Source organism: Oncorhynchus tshawytscha, linkage group LG09, assembly GCF_018296145.1.
Source record: "Oncorhynchus tshawytscha isolate Ot180627B linkage group LG09, Otsh_v2.0, whole genome shotgun sequence".
Classification (NCBI taxonomy): Eukaryota; Metazoa; Chordata; class Actinopteri; order Salmoniformes; family Salmonidae; genus Oncorhynchus; species Oncorhynchus tshawytscha.
In genome coordinates this window covers 58738288-58756924 of record NC_056437.1, presented here as the reverse complement: position 1 = coordinate 58756924, position 18637 = coordinate 58738288, and the positions used below count along the sequence as shown (strand labels likewise).

The following is an 18637-nucleotide window of genomic DNA, read 5'->3' as shown; positions in this document are numbered from 1 at the left end:
GTCTCGGAGCTCTACGGACAATTCCTTCGACCCCATTTCTTGTTTTTTGCTCTAACATGCACTGTCAACTGTGGGACCTTATATAGACAGGTGTGTGTGCGCCTTTCCAAATCATGTCCAATCAATTGTGTTTACCACAGGTGGACTCCAATCAAGTTGCAGAAACATCAAGGATGATCAATGGAAACAGGATGCATCAGAGCTAATTTTCAAGTCTGATAGCAAAGGGTCTGAATACTTATGTAAATAAGTTGTTCTTTTTCTAATAAATTTCATTTTATATATATATATATATATATATATATATATATATATATATATATATATATCTATATTCCCCCCCGCATCAATATTGTGTGTAGATTGATGAAGATTTTTATTTATTTAATCCATTTTAGAATAAGTCTGTAACCTAACAAAATGTGGAAAAAGTGAAGGGGTCTGAATACTTTCCAAATGCACTGTAGATAGATGATAAATAGTGCCAGTTAATGTGACTCACCCCAGTGGCTTAGGTTTGTGTGTGTCTAAGGAGTGCAACTGGCAGCGTTTATTCTTTTTGCTTTTGGAATGGCGTCGATCATGTCATTCAACTTTGACCTACAAAAAAAAAAAAAAAAAAAAAAAAAAAAAAATTTTTTTATTTCTGGCACATTTACTAATTCTGTAGTAGTTGTAAGAATATTTTGAAGATAACTACACAACGCAGAGGACTAAAAGTCAATAGAATATTAATGATGAATGGAAAGTAGTTTCTGTAACAGGGGATTAATGATCAATGGGTTAGAGACATGGGAGGAATTGTCTATACAGTGGGGAGAACAAGCATTTGAAACACTGCCAATTTTGCAGGTTTTCCTACAAAAAAAAAAAAAAAAAAAAAACGAAAATCACATTGTATGATTAAGTAATTCATTTGCATTTTATTGCTTGACATAAGTATTTGATCACCTACCAACCAGTAAGAATCCCGGCACTCACAGACCTGTTAGTTTTTCTTGAAGCCCTCCTGTTCTCCACTCATTACCTGTATTAACTGCACCTGTTTGAACTCATTACCTGTATAAAAGACACCTGTCCACACACTCAAACAGACTCCAACCTCTCCACAATGGCCAAGACCAGACAGCTGTGTAAGGGCATCAGGGATAAAATTGTAGACCTGCACAAGGCTGGGATGGGCTATAGGACAATAGGCAAGCAGCTTGGTGAGAAGTCAACATCTGTTGCCGCAATGATTAGAAAATGGAAGAAGTTCAAGATGACGGTCAATCACCCTCAGTCTGGGGCTCCATGCACAATCTCACCTCGTGGGGCATCAATGATCATGAGGAAGGTGAGGGATCAGCTCAGAACTACACGGCAGGACCTGGTCAATGACCTGAAGAGAGCTGGGACCACAGTCTCAAAGAAAACCATTAGTAACACACTACACCGTCATGGATTAAAATCCTGCAGCGCACGCAAGGTTCGCCCTGCTCAAGCCAGCGCATGTCCAGGCCTGTCTGAAGTTTGCCAATGACCATCTGGATGATCCAGAGGAGGAATGGGAGAAGGTCATGTGGTCTGATGAGACAAAAATAGAGCTTTTTGGTCTAAACTCCACTCGCCGTGTTTGGAGGAAGAAGGATGAGTACAACCCCAAGAACACCATCCCAACCGTGAAGCATGGAGGTGGAAACATCATTCTTTGGGGATGCTTTTCTGCAAAGGGGACAGGACGACTGCACCGTATTGAGGGGAGGATGGATGGGGCCACGTATCGCGAGATCTTGGCCAACAACCTCCTTCCCTCAGTAAGAGCATTGAAGAGGGGTCGTGGCTGGGTCTTCCAGTATGACAACAACCCGAAACACACAGCCAGGGCAACTAAGGAGTGGCTCCGTAAGAAGCATCTCAAGGTCCTGGAGTGGCCTAGCCAGTCTCTAGACCTGAACCCAATAGAAAATCTTTGGAGGGAGCTGAAAGTCCGTATTGCCCAGCGACAGCCCCAAAACCTGAAGGATCTGGAGAAGGTCTGTATGGAGGAGTGGGCCAAAATCCCTGCTGCAGTGTGTGCAAACCTGGTCAAGAACTACAGGAAACGTATAATCTCTGTAATTGCAAACAAAGGTTTCTGTACCAAATATTAAGTTCTGCTTTTCTGATGTATCAAGTACAATAAAATGCAAATTGTTTACTTAAAAATCACTGTGATTTTCTGGATTTTTGTTTTAGATTCCGTCTCTCACAGTTAAAGTGTACCTATGATAAAAAATTAGACCTCTACATGCTTTGTAAGTAGGAAAACTTGCAAACTCGGCAGTGTATCAAATACTTGTTCTCCCCACTGTACATTGAGCCTGAAATAGGATACTTGTTATTTGGCCATTGGTCCAGTTTTAATTTAAGGAATTCTAATTGGTCAACCACATACTAGGGCTGGATTATAAAACTACATCCTGTCCCTTTGTTCTGTGGAGAGAATCACTGAGGACAAGGGAGAATGAACATCTACCTCTCAGCATAACGTCTATGATGTCTTCTTTGAATAAACCTATTCTTCCCCCCCAATTTGCTTTGGGGTCTGTGTTATTGAAGAGTAACATCAACTGCTAACACTTGGTGTCGTGACCAACAAGAAAAGAAAACTCAACTGTGTTGATCCAGGGAAAAGAAATAGGGCTGAGCGCAACCCATGGGATTCAAATCTTAATCTTCTGATTGACTGCTAACAGATTGTTGAGTGAGTCTAGACCAATATCATTTAAAAAGAACCAAAATCAGTGCATGCAATGAATGATACCCATCTGTTATGTATAAGGTTTGAGTCCTTTGTTTGCTCTGTTACGGGTTTGTTATCTCTCTATTATAGGGGTTCAATTCCATTTTGTGAAACCTTGTTGCATAGGAGTTGCTAATTTTTTACACGTGTGGGTAATGTAAGCCTTGAACAAGCTTTTGAAGATAACAGGTTTTATGGGTAAGCAGGCCCTACAGAGACTATATGTGTTCTATAGAAAGGAGGTTTGAGTCCTCAAGGTTTTTTCATTTCAAATATAGATAGATTATACAACTTTTGAAGTTAATGGCATTACATATTAAGTGAGAAAACCACTCTGGAAAAGGGCTGAACAGCTCCTTTGGATGTGAGCATGATAAATATTTTAAAATCACTGTCTAGTGATATGAAGAACCATTTCAAAGCAGAGAAGTGTAGGCAAGTGATAAATAAATATTCTGTCATTGTTGACAAAGATGGAATCTGTCTGATGGACAAAACTTGGATGAAAAAAATAGAGAATGTCTAACTCGTTGACAAAAACAAGATGGTCTTTATCTGTATTAAAAGAAGTAAGAGGCATGCGAAATTCTGTCTTGATAACCGTGATCGGACATTGCAGAAAGATAAAGATAGTTTGAGAGCTCTTAGTGAACTGACAAAAACCTTTAAAGGACAAATTCAACAACTACAGGAAAGGGTTTTAAAAACAGACTTGGCCCCAACATGTGGACCCTTTGTTCCCTCCATCTATCCTCACACTGAGTTGCGCAAGGCAGGTAAGGTTTCAACCATCTGGTCAGCACTACCTGGCTTTGAGTCAACAGATACTGACAGCGGTGATGAACGATGTCTTAGGCCAACCAGAACACAGGCTGCAAAAAGGTAGTAAAGACAAACCTCCAGTGACAGTAATCACATAAATCATCTCCGAAACAGTTGGTTGAACGGTCAAACACTTTGAAACATCCACAAGACGTGGGTATGAAGACATGGGACCATTTGAAGCATTATAAGAAACTCTACAATCAACATCCTTAAGATGGGTTACAGTTACTAGCCTTTGTTTTGAACCACCGTGAACATGATGTACTTGAAGAAAAGGTTTATAGAGCTGTGGGTGGTGAAGAGCAAGATGTGGCCGATGGAGAGCCATACATGTTTTCCTTAAGGGCCTTACCAATGCAACCACCAACTGGGGAGAGAGAACCAAATGTGTTCAAAAACCGAAAAGAACCATTTGTTGAATATGAAGAAAGGTTTAGAGCAGAAGTGGTTAGACAGTGGGTGACCCGATATAGAAGAAGCACTCAATTCCTCTAAAAATGGGGCAAATCACTCATCAGCTGATGCAATCCAAACATGATGATTTGCGAAATCACACATGATGATTTACAACTATGGACTGGGAGAGAAAATTACGGCGACATCGTCGACAGGCTGTCAGGTTCGGAGTGAAACCAAAAACTACACTCATTCAGCAGAAGAGAAACCTGGTGTGTCATTATTGCGGGATTTCTGGTCACTGGCAACAAGACGGTCGGAAAAGAAAACGTGTTCTTATGAGGAATGACCAGGGAAAGCAGGGTCTGTCTCAGGGAAACCGGAGCAAAACAGTGAGAGAGGCAGGTCCTCACCAGACATCACCAGCAACAACGTCGCCTATGGGCACAAACCCACCGTCGCTGGACCGGACAAGTATGGCAAAAAGTGCTCTTCACCGACGAGTTGCGTTTTTTTTCTCACCATGGGTGATGGTCGGATTCACGTTTATCGTCGAAGGAATGAGCGTTACACCGAGGACTGTACTCTGGAGCGGGATCGATTTGGAGGTGGAGGGTCCGTCATGGTCTGGGGTGGTGTGTCACAGCATCATCGGACTCAGCCTCTTTGTTCAGGGACACATTATTCCATTTCTGTTAGTCACATGTCTGTGGAACATGTTCAGTTTATGTCTCAGTTGTTGAATCTTCTGTTCATACAAATATTTACACGTTAAATTTGCTGAAAATAAACACAGTTGACAGTGAGGACATGGCTTTTTTTTGCTGAGTTTATATGTCCAGATATGAAACAGACAACCATTATCAATTCATATTGGTCCAATGAAGATTGATGCAAGGGTGTGGATAGGCTCATTTGAACAACCTATTTTAGGCCTTGATGTTATTATGCAATTTGACCTTACACTGAACATTTCTGAAGGGAAGGTGACGGGGCAGGGCTCTACAGTTCAGAACCGTCCTATTTGGACTACAAATAAACATGTGTGGAACTTTGGATATGGAACCAGTGTGGTTGACAGGTGTTGGCCCACATTGCACAAAACAATATCCAAATTAGCAAGAAAACTACAGATGCTACTATAATAGTGAATGTAGATTCAGCAGAACAGTGGTTTATACTCTTGACAATCAATCGAGCTGCACAGGTCACAGCTGCTCATTGGAACAAATGGTCGACGGTGTTGGAGGCTCCGCACATGATACAACGTGACACACCATGTAATCCAGCGACTCTGATGCTTCCTCCAGATACATTACTTGAACACGACTGCTGCGAGTTGGTTTTGGATCAGCTCTCTGATGGGTTTATTAAGAGTCATCCATGGGAAAAGCCTGAGTTTATCTTACACACAGATGGTTCAAGCATTGTGGAGGGGGGTGTGAGGAAGGCAGGCTGGGCAGTTACTACAACGGACAATGTGATAGTGACAGGCACATTACCTGTAGGAGCATCAGCACAGGTGGTGGAATTGGAGGCTTTGACAGAAACATGCAAACAGGCTGAAGGAAAACTAATATCTACACAGACTCAATGTATGCTTCTGGTGTTTTCCATATTTAAAAAAAATCATGACATCACTGGGAGCTCCTGCGAAGAATGGACCACAGGTGATGGCTCTACTGAATGCTCTCCAGTTACCGGTAACAGTTACAATTTTGAAAATGAAAGCACACGGGAAAAATCGATGATTTGTCCTATTTGATTAAACCTATTCTCCCCAATTTGCTTTGGGGTCTGTGTTATTGAAGAGGAACATCAACTGCTAACACAGTGTTGCACAGTATACTGAAACTTCTGTACTTTCTTTCAATACCAGAATCTGATAAATGGTTCGGTACTCAAAATGTATCGGCTACTGATCGAGAGTGTCTGTCAGCGCAGCCTATGTCCCCTTATAGCGCGAGAGCACCGTGCCTGCTCCATTTACTCATTGTTAGCTCTAGCCTGTCCTGAGGAACCATTGCACTCACTAGGAGTCTGGGCTGTATCACAATTTATGCTGCAAAGTTAACACACTTGAATAATGCAAAACACCTCAAGTCTCCCCAATCATGCCTCAAACTGGGTGTTTGTGAATGACGTCATGGTTCTTAAAAGAGACAGCAAACACTTATCAAAGAAGAGATTGCATCTTACATGCAAATGGTGACCAGAACACAAAAAATAAATCCCAAATGCAAGGGAAACAGATGGTTTTCATCTGTAGCCCCTTGAAATCAGCCAAAACAAGCACACACACACACACACCTATTGAATATGCATTCACCTGTATTATAAATAGGCCTTGGCTACATTGTGATTTACCCAGTTCATCGATAGACCAGAGATTTACAGAGCAAAGTATTCAGACCCCTTCACTTTTTCCACATTTTGTTACGTTACAGCCATATTCTAAAATTGATTAAATTGTTTTTGTCCATCAATCTTTTCACAATACCTCAAAATGACAAAGCAAATACTTTCTATAAATATTTTGCTAATTTATTAAAAATAACATTATCACATTTACTTTAGTATTCAGACCCTTTACTCAGTACTTTGTTGAAGTACCTTTGGCAACGATTACAGCATTGAGTATTCTTGGGTATGACACAACAAGCTTGTCATACCTGTATTTGGAGAGTTTCCCATTCTTCTCTGCAGATCTTTTCAAGCTCTGTCAGGTTGGATGGGGAGCGTCGCTGCACAGCTATTTTCAGGGCTCTCCAGAGATGTTCGATCGGGTTCAGGTCCAGGCTCTGGCTGGGCCACTCAAGGACATTCAGAGACTTGTCCTGAAGCCACTACTACGTTGTCTTGGCTGTGTGTATAGGGTCGTTGTCCTGTTCGAATGTGAACCTTCACCCCAGTCTGAGGTCCTCATAGCAAAGGGTCTGAATACTTATGTAAATAAGGTTTGTCTTTTATTTGTAATTCATTAGCACACATTTCTAAAAACCTGTTTTTGCATTGTCAAAAATGTATATAAGCCATTTTAGAATAAGGTTGTAACTAATAAAATGTGGAAGAAGTGAAGGTATCTGAACACTTTCCAAATGCACTACAAGTCTCTAGATAAACTGGGTAAATCAAGATGTAGCCAAGGCCTATGTAGTTAGAGCTTTTTCTTTTTACCAAAGTCAAATTGATTCTATGATGTTATAATTGAATCATGAGTGCATACATTCAAAATTAAAATAAAAAATTTAATGTAATGATATTGAACTCAAAAGATCTGTCTGGATCAAGTGTCATTCTGTAACTTTGGTTAATACACCTTATTTTTTCCCCTTGGTATCATTTTGGTACGTAGTTTCGTGATGGTATAAAGTATCGTGATGCTAAACCTGGTATCAAACAAAAAAATCTGCTATTGTGACAACACTAACTAATAGCTTACCATAAAAACACAAGTGGTCAGATTTGATCAGTACTTATTATATAAGTTAAACAAAAAAAAACATTCCAACACACAAATACAGATGATTCTTACTGGGACTCGAGAAATGGGAAGTCATATTTTTGCTGTCCATCAAGGGGACAGTTTACCGATTCGTTCTAAGGCAAATTGGCAAATAAAGTACAGATAAAAGATGGACCAGAGCAATAGTATGAGTCCGTCTTATGACAGGTCAATAAAGTATTAATAAAAAGTTAAGATACACAAGATTCAGTCTGACATGCCAATAAAGTATGAATAGAGCGATAAGACTACAGGTCTCACCCACCCGTGGACGTAGAAGAGGGTGTAGAGCTTCTTTGCGTTGACCACGCAGGCCTTGGTGACAGAGAGCACGCCGATGGGCTTCACAGTGAGGGGCTCCAGAGCCGGGTTCCCAGACTCCACCAGCTGGGAGAAGAGGCGCTCCACACTCCGCCTGCAGCCCACGCACGGCACCAGCTGGGACAGGGCGCTGAACATCTCCCTGGACGACACAATCATGGCGTTGTTCAGGTCCTGCTGCTTCAGCATGCTGTGATGCTGAGGGGGAGGAGGCAGGTAGACACACACACACACACACACACACACACACACACACACACACACACACACACACACACACACACACACACACACACACACACACACACCTTGACTTAGTACAGTGTTTGTAGCACAATGTTGAAGAAATAAAAGGCATTATCCTTGAGCAAAGTATGACAACCAGTCTTAAGGTCAATATCATCAAGCCATGTTTGAAAGGCACTTAGGGATGCAAATTTGGGTCAATTTTGCTGCTGAATAACAGACCCTCATTAACATGTCAAACGTTTAAGCTGTTATAATCCAACCCCAGAAATAAAAATCATGAAACTCCTGTCAACTCAGTGAAAGCCTATGTTCTATCAGTGGGTAAAATAACTCAACTTCTCTAAGTGTTCAATCTGAAATCAGGAAACCGTGTAGGAACGCGTGCGTCACAGCTACATGGTTCTCGTCACTGGGCCTCGACATTATACATTTTGAAGCGGAGCCATTTGCTCTTGCACTGCTACACAATACAGTCATATCTGACTCAGATCCTAACATGGTGTCAGAAGTGCTTCAAACTCGTTAAGTATAAGGAGAGATATTTCACAGAAAATAATGTTCCTTGGAGTTTAGAGTGATGAAAAGTAGCTAACTACTCGCATGTCTCCACATTGAGCAGAGCAACCCAAGCGGAGCAGTTGCTATGGTTACTCACAGAGCAACCATGAGCAGAGAACATGCAGAGTGAACTGCACACAGAGAGCTAGTGACAGACAGAGGAGCCACTAATAGATTTACTAACAGAGGAAGTTATTTCTGATTTCGGGAAGGTCCTTAAATTTGTCAGAAACAAAATCAGCCAATAGATCAGCAGTAGGCAGCCCTGGTCCTGGAGCAGGCCTCACATTTCCCATCAGCATCGACCACCGTCGACACCTAAAACACTGACACCTAAAACAAATCCATGCCAAAGTGGACGTTGTGCCGTTGGGCTGAATATAATATTTTAAATAATTGTTATTATAATTCCCTTCTCCCTCACAGAGCGCGCGGGATTTTCCCGAATGCTGGAAGTGGGGCCCCCTGAGTGAAAAAGTTTGGGAACCCCTGGTGTAGAGCATCCTTGTGCCATCTAAACCCCCAAAATATATTTTCAATAACCAAAAACATTATTTTCAGCTGTTTGATGCTGGTGTATCAAACAGCTGATGGGTACAGCAAACTACCTGCCTTGTTAGTTTGCTGTACCCAAAATGACTTAAGAACTGGAAGCATAGAAGTAGTGCACATAGAACAGATCTACCGCTTCATATACTTGCTTTCAGGTAAATTTATAGATCAATAACTAGCATTTCTATGCGAATTTGGTCAGGTCGCCCAAAAAGTTACATATTGCCACTAATATAATTAGGATTGTGTCTTTGGCTGCTGGACAATGAAAGAAAGTTGAGAACATGAGTGAAATATTGGTTTTAAATGGCATATGAGGAAGGGTTCATAAAATAATCCCCTTAACATTGCTATGGTTGGAACATGCTAAGAAATGCCTCAAAATAAAACATCTAGGTTAAACAATTACATTTAAAGTTAAATAGTTTAAAAAATGGGCCTCCTGAGTGGCTCAGGGGTCTAAGGCACTGCAGTGCTTGAGGCGTCACTACAGAACCGGGTTCGATCCCGGGCCGCCACCAGGAGACCCATGAGGTGACGCACAATTGGCCCAGCGTCGTCTGGGTTAGGGGAGGGTTTGGCCGGCCGGGATGTCCTTGTCCTATCACGATCTAGCGACTCCTGTGGTGGGACGGGCGCATGCACGCTGACACGGTCGCCAGTTGTACGGTGTTTCCTCCGACACATTGGTGCGGCTGGCTTCCAGGTTAAGCGAGTAGTGTGTCAAGAAGCAGTGCGGTGTGGCACGGTCGTGTTTCGGGGGACGCATGGCTCTCGACCTTCGCCTCTCTTGAGTCTTTACGGGAGTTGCAGCCATGGGACAAGACTAACTGGTGTCCACATCACCAACGAACTATCATGGTACAAACACATCAAGACAGTTGTGAAGAGGGCACGTCAAAACCTTTTCCCCCTCACGAGACTGAAAAGATTTAGCATAGGTTCCCAGATCCTCATAAAGTTCTACAGCTGCAACATCGAGAGCATCCTGACCGGTTGCATCACCGCCTGTTATGGCAACTGCTCAGCATCTGTACTCCCTGTTCACCCACGACTGCGTGGCCACGCACGCCTCCAACTCAATCAAGTTTGCGGACGACACAACAGTGGTAGGCTTGATTACCAACAACGACGAGACAGCCTACAGGGAGGAGGTGAGGGCCCTCGGAGTGTGGTGTCAGGAAAATAACCTCACACTCAACGTCAACAAAAGTAAGGAGATGATTGTGGACATCAGGAAACAGCAGAGGGAACACCCCCCTATCCACATCGATGGAACAGTATTGGAGAGGGTAGCAAGTTTTAAGTTCCTCGGCATACACATCACAAACAAACTGAATTGGTCCACTCACACAGACAGCATCGTGAAGAAGGCGCAGCAGCGCCTCTTCAACCTCAGGAGGCTGAAGAAATTCGGCTTGTCACCAAAAGCACTCAAACTTCTACAGATGCACAATCGAGAGCATCCTGGCGGGCTGTATCACCGCCTGGTACGGCAACTGCTCCGCCCACAACCGTAAGGCTCTCCAGAGGGTAGTGAGGTCTGCACAACGCATCACCGGGGGCAAACTACCTGCCCTCCAGGACACCTACACCACCCGATGTTACAGGAAGGCCATAAAGATCATCAAGGACATCAACCACCCGAGCCACTGCCTCTTCACCCCGCTATCATCCAGAAGGCAAGGTCAGTACAGGTGCATCAAAGCTGGGACCGAGAGACTGAAAAACAGCTTCTATCTCAAGGCCATCAGACTGTTAAACAGCCACCACTAACATTGAGTGGCTGCTGCCAACACACTGACACTGACACTGACTCAACTCCAGCCACTTTAATAATGGGAATTGATGGGAAATGTAAATATATCACTAGCCACTTTTAACAATGCTACCTTATATAATGTTACTTACCCTACATTATTCATCTCATATGCATACGTATATACTGTACATATATACTGTATATACTGTATCATCGACTGCATCCTTATGTAATACATGTAACACTAGCCACTTTAACTATGCCACTTTGTTTACATACTCATCTCATATGTATATACTGTACTCGATACCATCTACTGTATCTTGCCTATGCTGCTCTGTACCATCACTCATTCATATATCCTTATGTACATATTCTTTATCCCCTTACACTGTGTATAAGACAGTAGTTTTGGAATTGTTAGTTAGATTACTTGTTGGTTATTACTGCATTGTCGGAACTAGAAGCACAAGCATTTCGCTACACTCGCATTAACATCTGCTAACCATGTGTATGTGACAAATAAAATTTGATTTGATTTGATTACAGAGGGTAGTGCGAACGGCCCAGTACGTCACTGGCGCCAAGCTTCCTACCATCCAGGACCTATATAATAGGCGGTGTCAGAGGAAAGCCCATAAAATTGTCAGAGACTCCAATCACCCAAGTTAGAGACTGTTTTCTTTGCTACCGCACGGCAAGCAGTACTGGAGTGCCAAGTCTAGGACCAAAAGGCTCCTCAACAGCTTCTACCCCCAAGCCATTAGACTGCTGAACAATTCATAAAATCGCCACCGCACAATTTACATTGACCCCCCTCCTTTTTGCACACTGCTGCTACTCGCTGTTTGTTACCTATGCATAGCCACTTCACCCCCACCTACATATTACCTCAACCAGCATGTACCCCCGCACACCGACTCAGTACCGGTGCCCCTCTTTATTGTTATTCTTAGTGTTCATTTTTATTATTACTTTTTATTTTAGACTACTTGATAAATATTTTCTTCTTGAACTGCACTGTTGTTGGTTAAGGGCTTGTAAGTATTTCACAGTAAAGTCTACACTTGTATGATTTGATATTGCGGTGGGTAAATACACTTGACTGGTTATGCTTATCAACCTATAGGTTAATTTGCATAATTTAGAGGAATTAAATTGGCTTGTGTACAGTATATTCCTTATGCATCTTATTTATCATACGCGTACAGCATATAGATACAGAGCCTTTGTGTGGGAAATGTGTTAGAGATCGCAAGAGCTGCTGTTAAAGCAGCATCTTGTGGCACTTTCAAGACAACTGGGAACTCATGACGTCAGAGGTCATCCGATCGGAAATTATGAGCTCGAGAAAGAGGCCTAAATTCCTGAGTTGGAATTCCGTGTTGGATGACAGTTCAAAATTATTTTTTCCCCAGTTGGAGCTCGTTTTTGTCCCAGTTCTGCACCGAAGTCGATGATTTCCGAGTTCCCAGCTGTCTTGAATGCAGCATCAAACAGCAAATGAAGGCAGGCTTCATCAGCGCATCACACAACACTTTGCAATGAGCTGGAGCCAGTAATCACTTTGAAAACATACTTTATTGTTTTAAACATGAACGTTTTAATACACATTATTAGGCATGTCTTACTTTGTGTCAAAGTAGCCTATTAGAGCTCCTCTTTCTAAATTTCTAACTGATATTGTCATCGGTCACATGAAACCACTCACATATGCAGTGCCCTTTTGACAATGGTGTTTTTAACTAACTGCAGTATGGAACGAAAATTTGCACGTAGACTACTGCCTTGTGCGCTTATAATGTAAATAAATTAGAGTTCAACATTTTAAGATAAACGTTGCATCAGACTCCTTGCTTTTAAACATGTTTTACGTAGACTAGGCCTACTGGTTGTATGAATTTGGAATCGATCGTCCCACAACTGTCCCGGAGTATGTTTGGAATAGGCCATTTCTTTAAACAATCTGACCAATAGAATAGGTAGCCTAAACTTTGACTATAGCAGATTGACATAGGCTAGTGATTTTGCTGTTCGTTACTCATCTTGCTGGCTGAGGAAAAGTCAAATGTGAACATGTTCAAAGTGCACATCAAAAATGGTTAAGGACCGCACACCGCACCTCCTCAACTTACATGTTCTATTAATATGAATATTTGAAATGTGATGTCATTCTGAGCACTGTGGGTGGATGCCCTAATTAGGTTAGGTATAACAGTTTTGCTTCCATCCCTCTCCTCAACCCTACCTGGACTCGAACCAGGGACCCTCTGCACACAACAACAGTCAACAACGAAGCATCGTTACCCATCACACCACAAACGCCACGGCCCTTGCAGAGCAAGGGGAACAACTACTTCATTGGTTTATAAGATGCATGACGACTAACGTTAGTCGTCATGCATCTTATAAACCAATGTACATTTAAAAAAAAAAAATTGAACCACTAATTGACAGATGTCAGTTAAATTATTTGAATTCCATTTGGTTAGTTTTTTCTTCTTCTGTGTACTCAATGCGCTCATTGATACAGTTTCTATAGAGATAAATCAGGTCCAGGCTGAACTGTGTGATGTACTAAGGAGTTTCCAAAAGGTATCTCACACACTGCAATTTAATTCCACCTAACTATGCTAATTATTATATATTTATAACCTTTATTTAACTACGGAAGTCAGTTAAGAAAAAAAATATTATTTAAAATGACGGCCTACCCCGGCCAAACACTAACTCGGACGACGCTGGGCCAATTGTGCGCAGCCCTATGGCACTCCCTATCACAGGCGGTTGTGATAAAGCCTGGAATCGAACCAGGGCCTGTGGTGTCACCTCTAGCACTGAGATGCAGTGCCTTAGACCGCTGCGCCACTCTGGAGATAAATTCAATTAAGAATGACCGGTCAAATGTGTTTTCAGTGGCTAACCGACTAAAGGTTCATGGGTAACGTCCCTAATACACACAAATCTTTCTTCCTCATGACTAAGATGTTGACAGTACTCACTCACCTCAACAAACTGCTTCATCTCAGAGCTGTTGATCTGGTGACTGTCAAGGTTCATGGCATCGTCAGTAAACTCCATCACCATCTGTAATAACAAGAGGACATATATCAAAAGTGTCATCAGCACAAGTATTCCACAACACAACTGGGATATTCTACAGTATGTAAAGCTGTTCCAACATAAACCTGTCCATACAGTGTCTGCATCGCCAACCTAGGTCCAAGCCCAGTATCTAATATGCTACCACTGCTCAAATTCTAACCATTTAGGCTAGCCACCCAGCAACCGCATCCAGTTTGCAGTCATCATTAGCTTGCCGGTTAGTTAACTTGTCAATTAGGCTAGCCTAACAGCTCAGAAATGTAATGGAAAAATGCATTGCTTCACCTACATCAAGGTGTCATTGGCAAAACGTGACAGCTAGAACATACCTAGCTAGCTAGAAAGCCGGTTGGTGGATCCAGCTGGCTAACGTTAGCTTGCTGGCGCTAGTTGTTGGAGAGGCCTAACTAGTACTCTCGGTCTCTCGCTCGCAACCGTGTTTCATTGTCGACATAGGTAGCTAGCTAGGTTCAGAAGAGTGGCTGATTGTAAATAAAGCCTTCAAACAACTTGAGGACCATATGGGAGACGGAAACACTGCACTTTCTTACTGTGAGGGTGTCATCGATGTACAGGGGAATCTGTCTTGCGAGGAAAGGGAAGTCCTCTTCCCCGTCCCTGCAAACCGCAACCAAACACGCCATGTCTTACAGCTCCTGTCGCGGTGGTATCACGTATTGCCTGTAGACAGTGGGGACAGATTGAGCAAATCCAACAGAGTTTCACCAATAGCTAGGGCTAAGTACACATCGCACGTCATTTCAATTTCTATGCCTTGTCATAACACGCAGAGAATTATAATTTTGAAAAAAATACATTGTAAATGTACTGTAAAATGAAATGATCCCAACCATTTTAAACGCTTATGTGGTTGATAAATGCCATTGTAGCAAGTCAATGATCTATTAGTCATGGATAACTGGCTGACTCTCTGGCTGGCTGGCTGCTGCTGCTAGTTACCGTTAGCGCGCTGGACTTCGGTCTAGAAGGTCGAGGGTTCGAGACCTGCTCCCTGCTGTTTTATTACATTTGGTGTCAGAAGTGATCGGACCTTGCATCCACAACAGTGCATGTGCTTGGCCGGTGAGCGCGTTCCTGTAAGACGTAGCGCGAGGACGTGCTATTTGAAAGGAGGGAGTAAGTAGTGTAACGACCCTGGGTTTATAAACGCAGATATCGACTCTGCCGCTCGAGCATGCTTTTGCGATAGTTAGCTAACCGGAGTATGTTTTAAACTGACTAGCAATCGTTATGAAATACAAAAACAACAATCAGAACGTGTTAGATTACGGCACAGTTTACTGTGGTTAACTTGCTTATTTGGTTAACTAGCAGCTACCTCCACTGTCACCAGGGTCTGAAGAAATTCGAATCAAATTGAAGCGTCAGAAAGAAACAGATTAATTTAGCTAGCTAACGTTAGCTACTTTTCCTGCTAAGAATTATATCAACCAATCTGTAAGTTACTGATCTTGTTTCATGTTCTTGACAACCAACTTCTTTCCGAATATACAAATGTATAATTACATTATTTTGTAAACACAAGCAATCATCGTACATTACTTACCAGGCTTTTTGAAAGTTGCCTTTTTATACAAAAACAAACAAGCGCGTAATAGGCGGAGGAATCTTCATGTGTAACCTTTGCCCTCAAGACGTAGCAACAAAAATAAGTTCCAGCTGTACGCTCGAGATGGTAAGAACAGATAGAACAATGATAGATATTTCACCGAATGTATAAATGTGCAACCGCTTGGCGTTTCCACTCACTTCCAAATATACCTCCACTAGTGGCCGGTGTCATGTTAAAATCTTCCCAGCGTGAAATAGTTCCCAATCGTAGGAAAACTGTTGTAGTGAACACTTATGAGTATGGTGGGCTGAATTTTCTGGACTTTACTACCTTAAATAATACTTTTAAAGATCAATTGGATAAAACAATTCCCAAGAAGACTCACTTCTACGTGGAATTGTATTCCTCATCATGTCTTCTCTACTTTTGGTGGCCTTTATTTCATGTTGGTTTGCAATTATAATATTGAAGTTCCAGTGATACTCTGCTTTTCATCGGGCAGGTTTTCTTGTCATGGTCCTTCATTTCTAAGCATAATTTCTCCACACAGATATTATATGTGGAATAATCGGGATATGGTATAAAAATACGTTGTTTTTAAAATACTGGTTCCGAAATAATATCCTGTTGGTGAGCCAACTTGTAAATGCAGAGTTTTAAAAAAAAATTAAGGAATTCTTATCACTTTACAATATCCCTGTAAACACCTAAATATGTTGCAATTGTTTTAGATGCCATTCTCTCAGATGTTGATTTATTATTCAGGAACGTGTCAAGACGCCAGGGTAGCCTAGTGGTTGGAGTGTTGGATTAGTAACCAGAAGGTTTTAAGTTCAAACCCCTGAGCTGACAAGGTACAAATCTGTCGTTCTGCCCCTGAACAGGCAGTTAACCCACTAGGCCGTCATTGAAAATAAGAATTTGTTCTTAACTGACTTGCCTAGTTAAATAAAGGTTTAAAAAAAATACCTGACCCTCAGAACCTACCTTCCCTGTTCACTCATCAGTATGAAAGATTTGTTTCTCTTTTGGTTCATTCAACAACAGAGCAATACGAACCTTGTTTCAGCAGGATGTTGTATTTATACAACATCCTGGAACGGTTTTATTGATAATATCTGTTGGAAAAATGGTTGGATGTTGTTGAAGTTTTAGAAAAGCTAACTCAAATTGTAGCCTAGAAATGGTGTTGCATCTTTTTTGGCATTATATTCATGTAAGGAAACTGTGGCAAGACATCCGTAGATTTATAATTGAACACATTTATGAAGATTTTACACTATTGTGGAGAGATGTACTGCTTGGATTCTTTACCTATGATAGAACAAGTTGCAACAATTTTATAATTATTTTCATTCTTTAATTTGTAAAAACCCAAATAACTTCACAGATCTTTATTGTAAACGCTGTTTCCCATGCTTGTTCAAGAACCATAAACAATTAATAAGCAGATGTGGCCAGGGCAAAACATTGCAATGTCCGTACTGTGAGATGCCTAATACAGCGCTACAGGGAGACAGGACAGACAGCTGATCGTCCTCGCAGTGGCAGACTACATGTAACAACACCTGCACAGGATGGGTACATCCGAACATTACACCTGAGGTACAGGATAGCAACAACTGCCCGAGTTACACCAGGAACGCACAATCCCTCCATCAGTGCTCAGAATGTCCGCAATAGGCTGAGAGAGGCTGGACTGGGGGCTTGTAGGCCTGTTGTAAGGCCGGTCCTCACCAGACATCACCAGCAACAACATCGCCTATGGGCACAAATCCACCGTCGCTGGACTAGACAGGACTGGCAAAAAGTGCACTGACGAGTTGCGGTTTCGTCTCACCAGGGGTGATGGTCGGACTTGCGTTTATTGTCGAAGGAATGAGCGTTACACCAAGGCCTGTACTCTGGAGCGGGATCGAGGTGGAGGGTCCGTCATGGTCTGGGGCAGTGTGTTACAGCATTATCATACTGAGCCTCTTGTCATTGAAGGCAATCTCAATGCTGTGCGTTACAGGGAAAACATCCTCTTCCCTCATGTGGTACCCTTCCTGCAGGCTCATCCTGACATGACCCTCCAGCATGACAATGACACCAGCCATACTGCTCGTTCTGTGCTTGATTTCCTGCAGGAAGACAGGAATGTCAGTGTTCTGCCATGGCCAGCGAAGAGCCCGGATCTCAATCCTATTGAGCACGTCGGGGACCTGTTTTATCAGAGGGTGAGGGCTAGGTCACCCCCCCCAGAAATTTTCGGGAACTTGCAGGTGCCTTGGTGGAAAAAGGGGTAACATCTCGTAGCAAGAACTGGCAAATCTGGTGCAGTACATGAGATGTACTGCAGTTCTTAATGCAGCTGGCCACACCAGATACCAACTGTTAGTTTTGATTTTAACACCCCCCCTGTCAGTCACATGTCTGTGGAACTTGTTCAGTTTGTCTCAGTTGTTGAATTTTATTATGTTCATACAAATATTTACACATGTCAAGTTTGCTGAAAATAAACACAGTTGCTCGTGAGGACTTTTTTGTTGTTGCTGAGTTTAGCTAGCTCTCACGTGGCTGCTAGCACTGTCAAGAAAAGGGGCATGAAGGAAGCCCAACATGACGTTATTTTACGTAGTAAGAACGCTCGAGAGCAGTCAATGTTGAAAAGTTATCTTTAGACATGTACTTCTCTTAAATTAAGTTTTGTAATTGACTAAAACAAGCAGACAAGAAAATTGCATTTGGAAAAAGTAAAACCTTTTGCTGTTAAGAGTGCAGTATGCTACAAATATTGCATCCAAAATATCACAGTTGACTGCAGTTACTGCACTGAAACTGCAATATTTTTTGTGAGGGAAGTTTTTGCTGTAAGCCAATGGGTTAACCTAGGTAACCACAGGTTGTCTTCCCCCACACACAGGCGTGCGGGCCGCAATGTTTTAAATAGTCCGCCACAGTGGAGGTGTCATAATACCCATAAAACCTAGCGGTAAAAACATGGAAATGGTTCTCCTCCCTTTTCCACCCTTCATTTTTCAGTGA

At 42.2% G+C, this 18637-nt stretch overlaps 1 protein-coding gene across 1 annotated transcript in view; it reads right to left on the bottom strand.

Annotated features, from left to right (window-relative positions):
* LOC112258350 (gametogenetin-binding protein 2-like) overlaps positions 1-14985 on the bottom strand; it is a 41128-nt gene extending 26143 nt beyond the window's left edge. Inside the window, 6 exon segments of the mRNA XM_042327125.1 lie at positions 503-563; positions 566-600; positions 7756-8009; positions 13939-14019; positions 14589-14718; positions 14889-14985. Of these exon segments, the coding sequence (XP_042183059.1) occupies positions 503-563; positions 566-600; positions 7756-8009; positions 13939-14019; positions 14589-14681 (524 nt within the window). The 5' untranslated portion in view covers positions 14682-14718; positions 14889-14985.
* Between the last annotated feature and the right edge of the window lie 3652 nt (positions 14986-18637).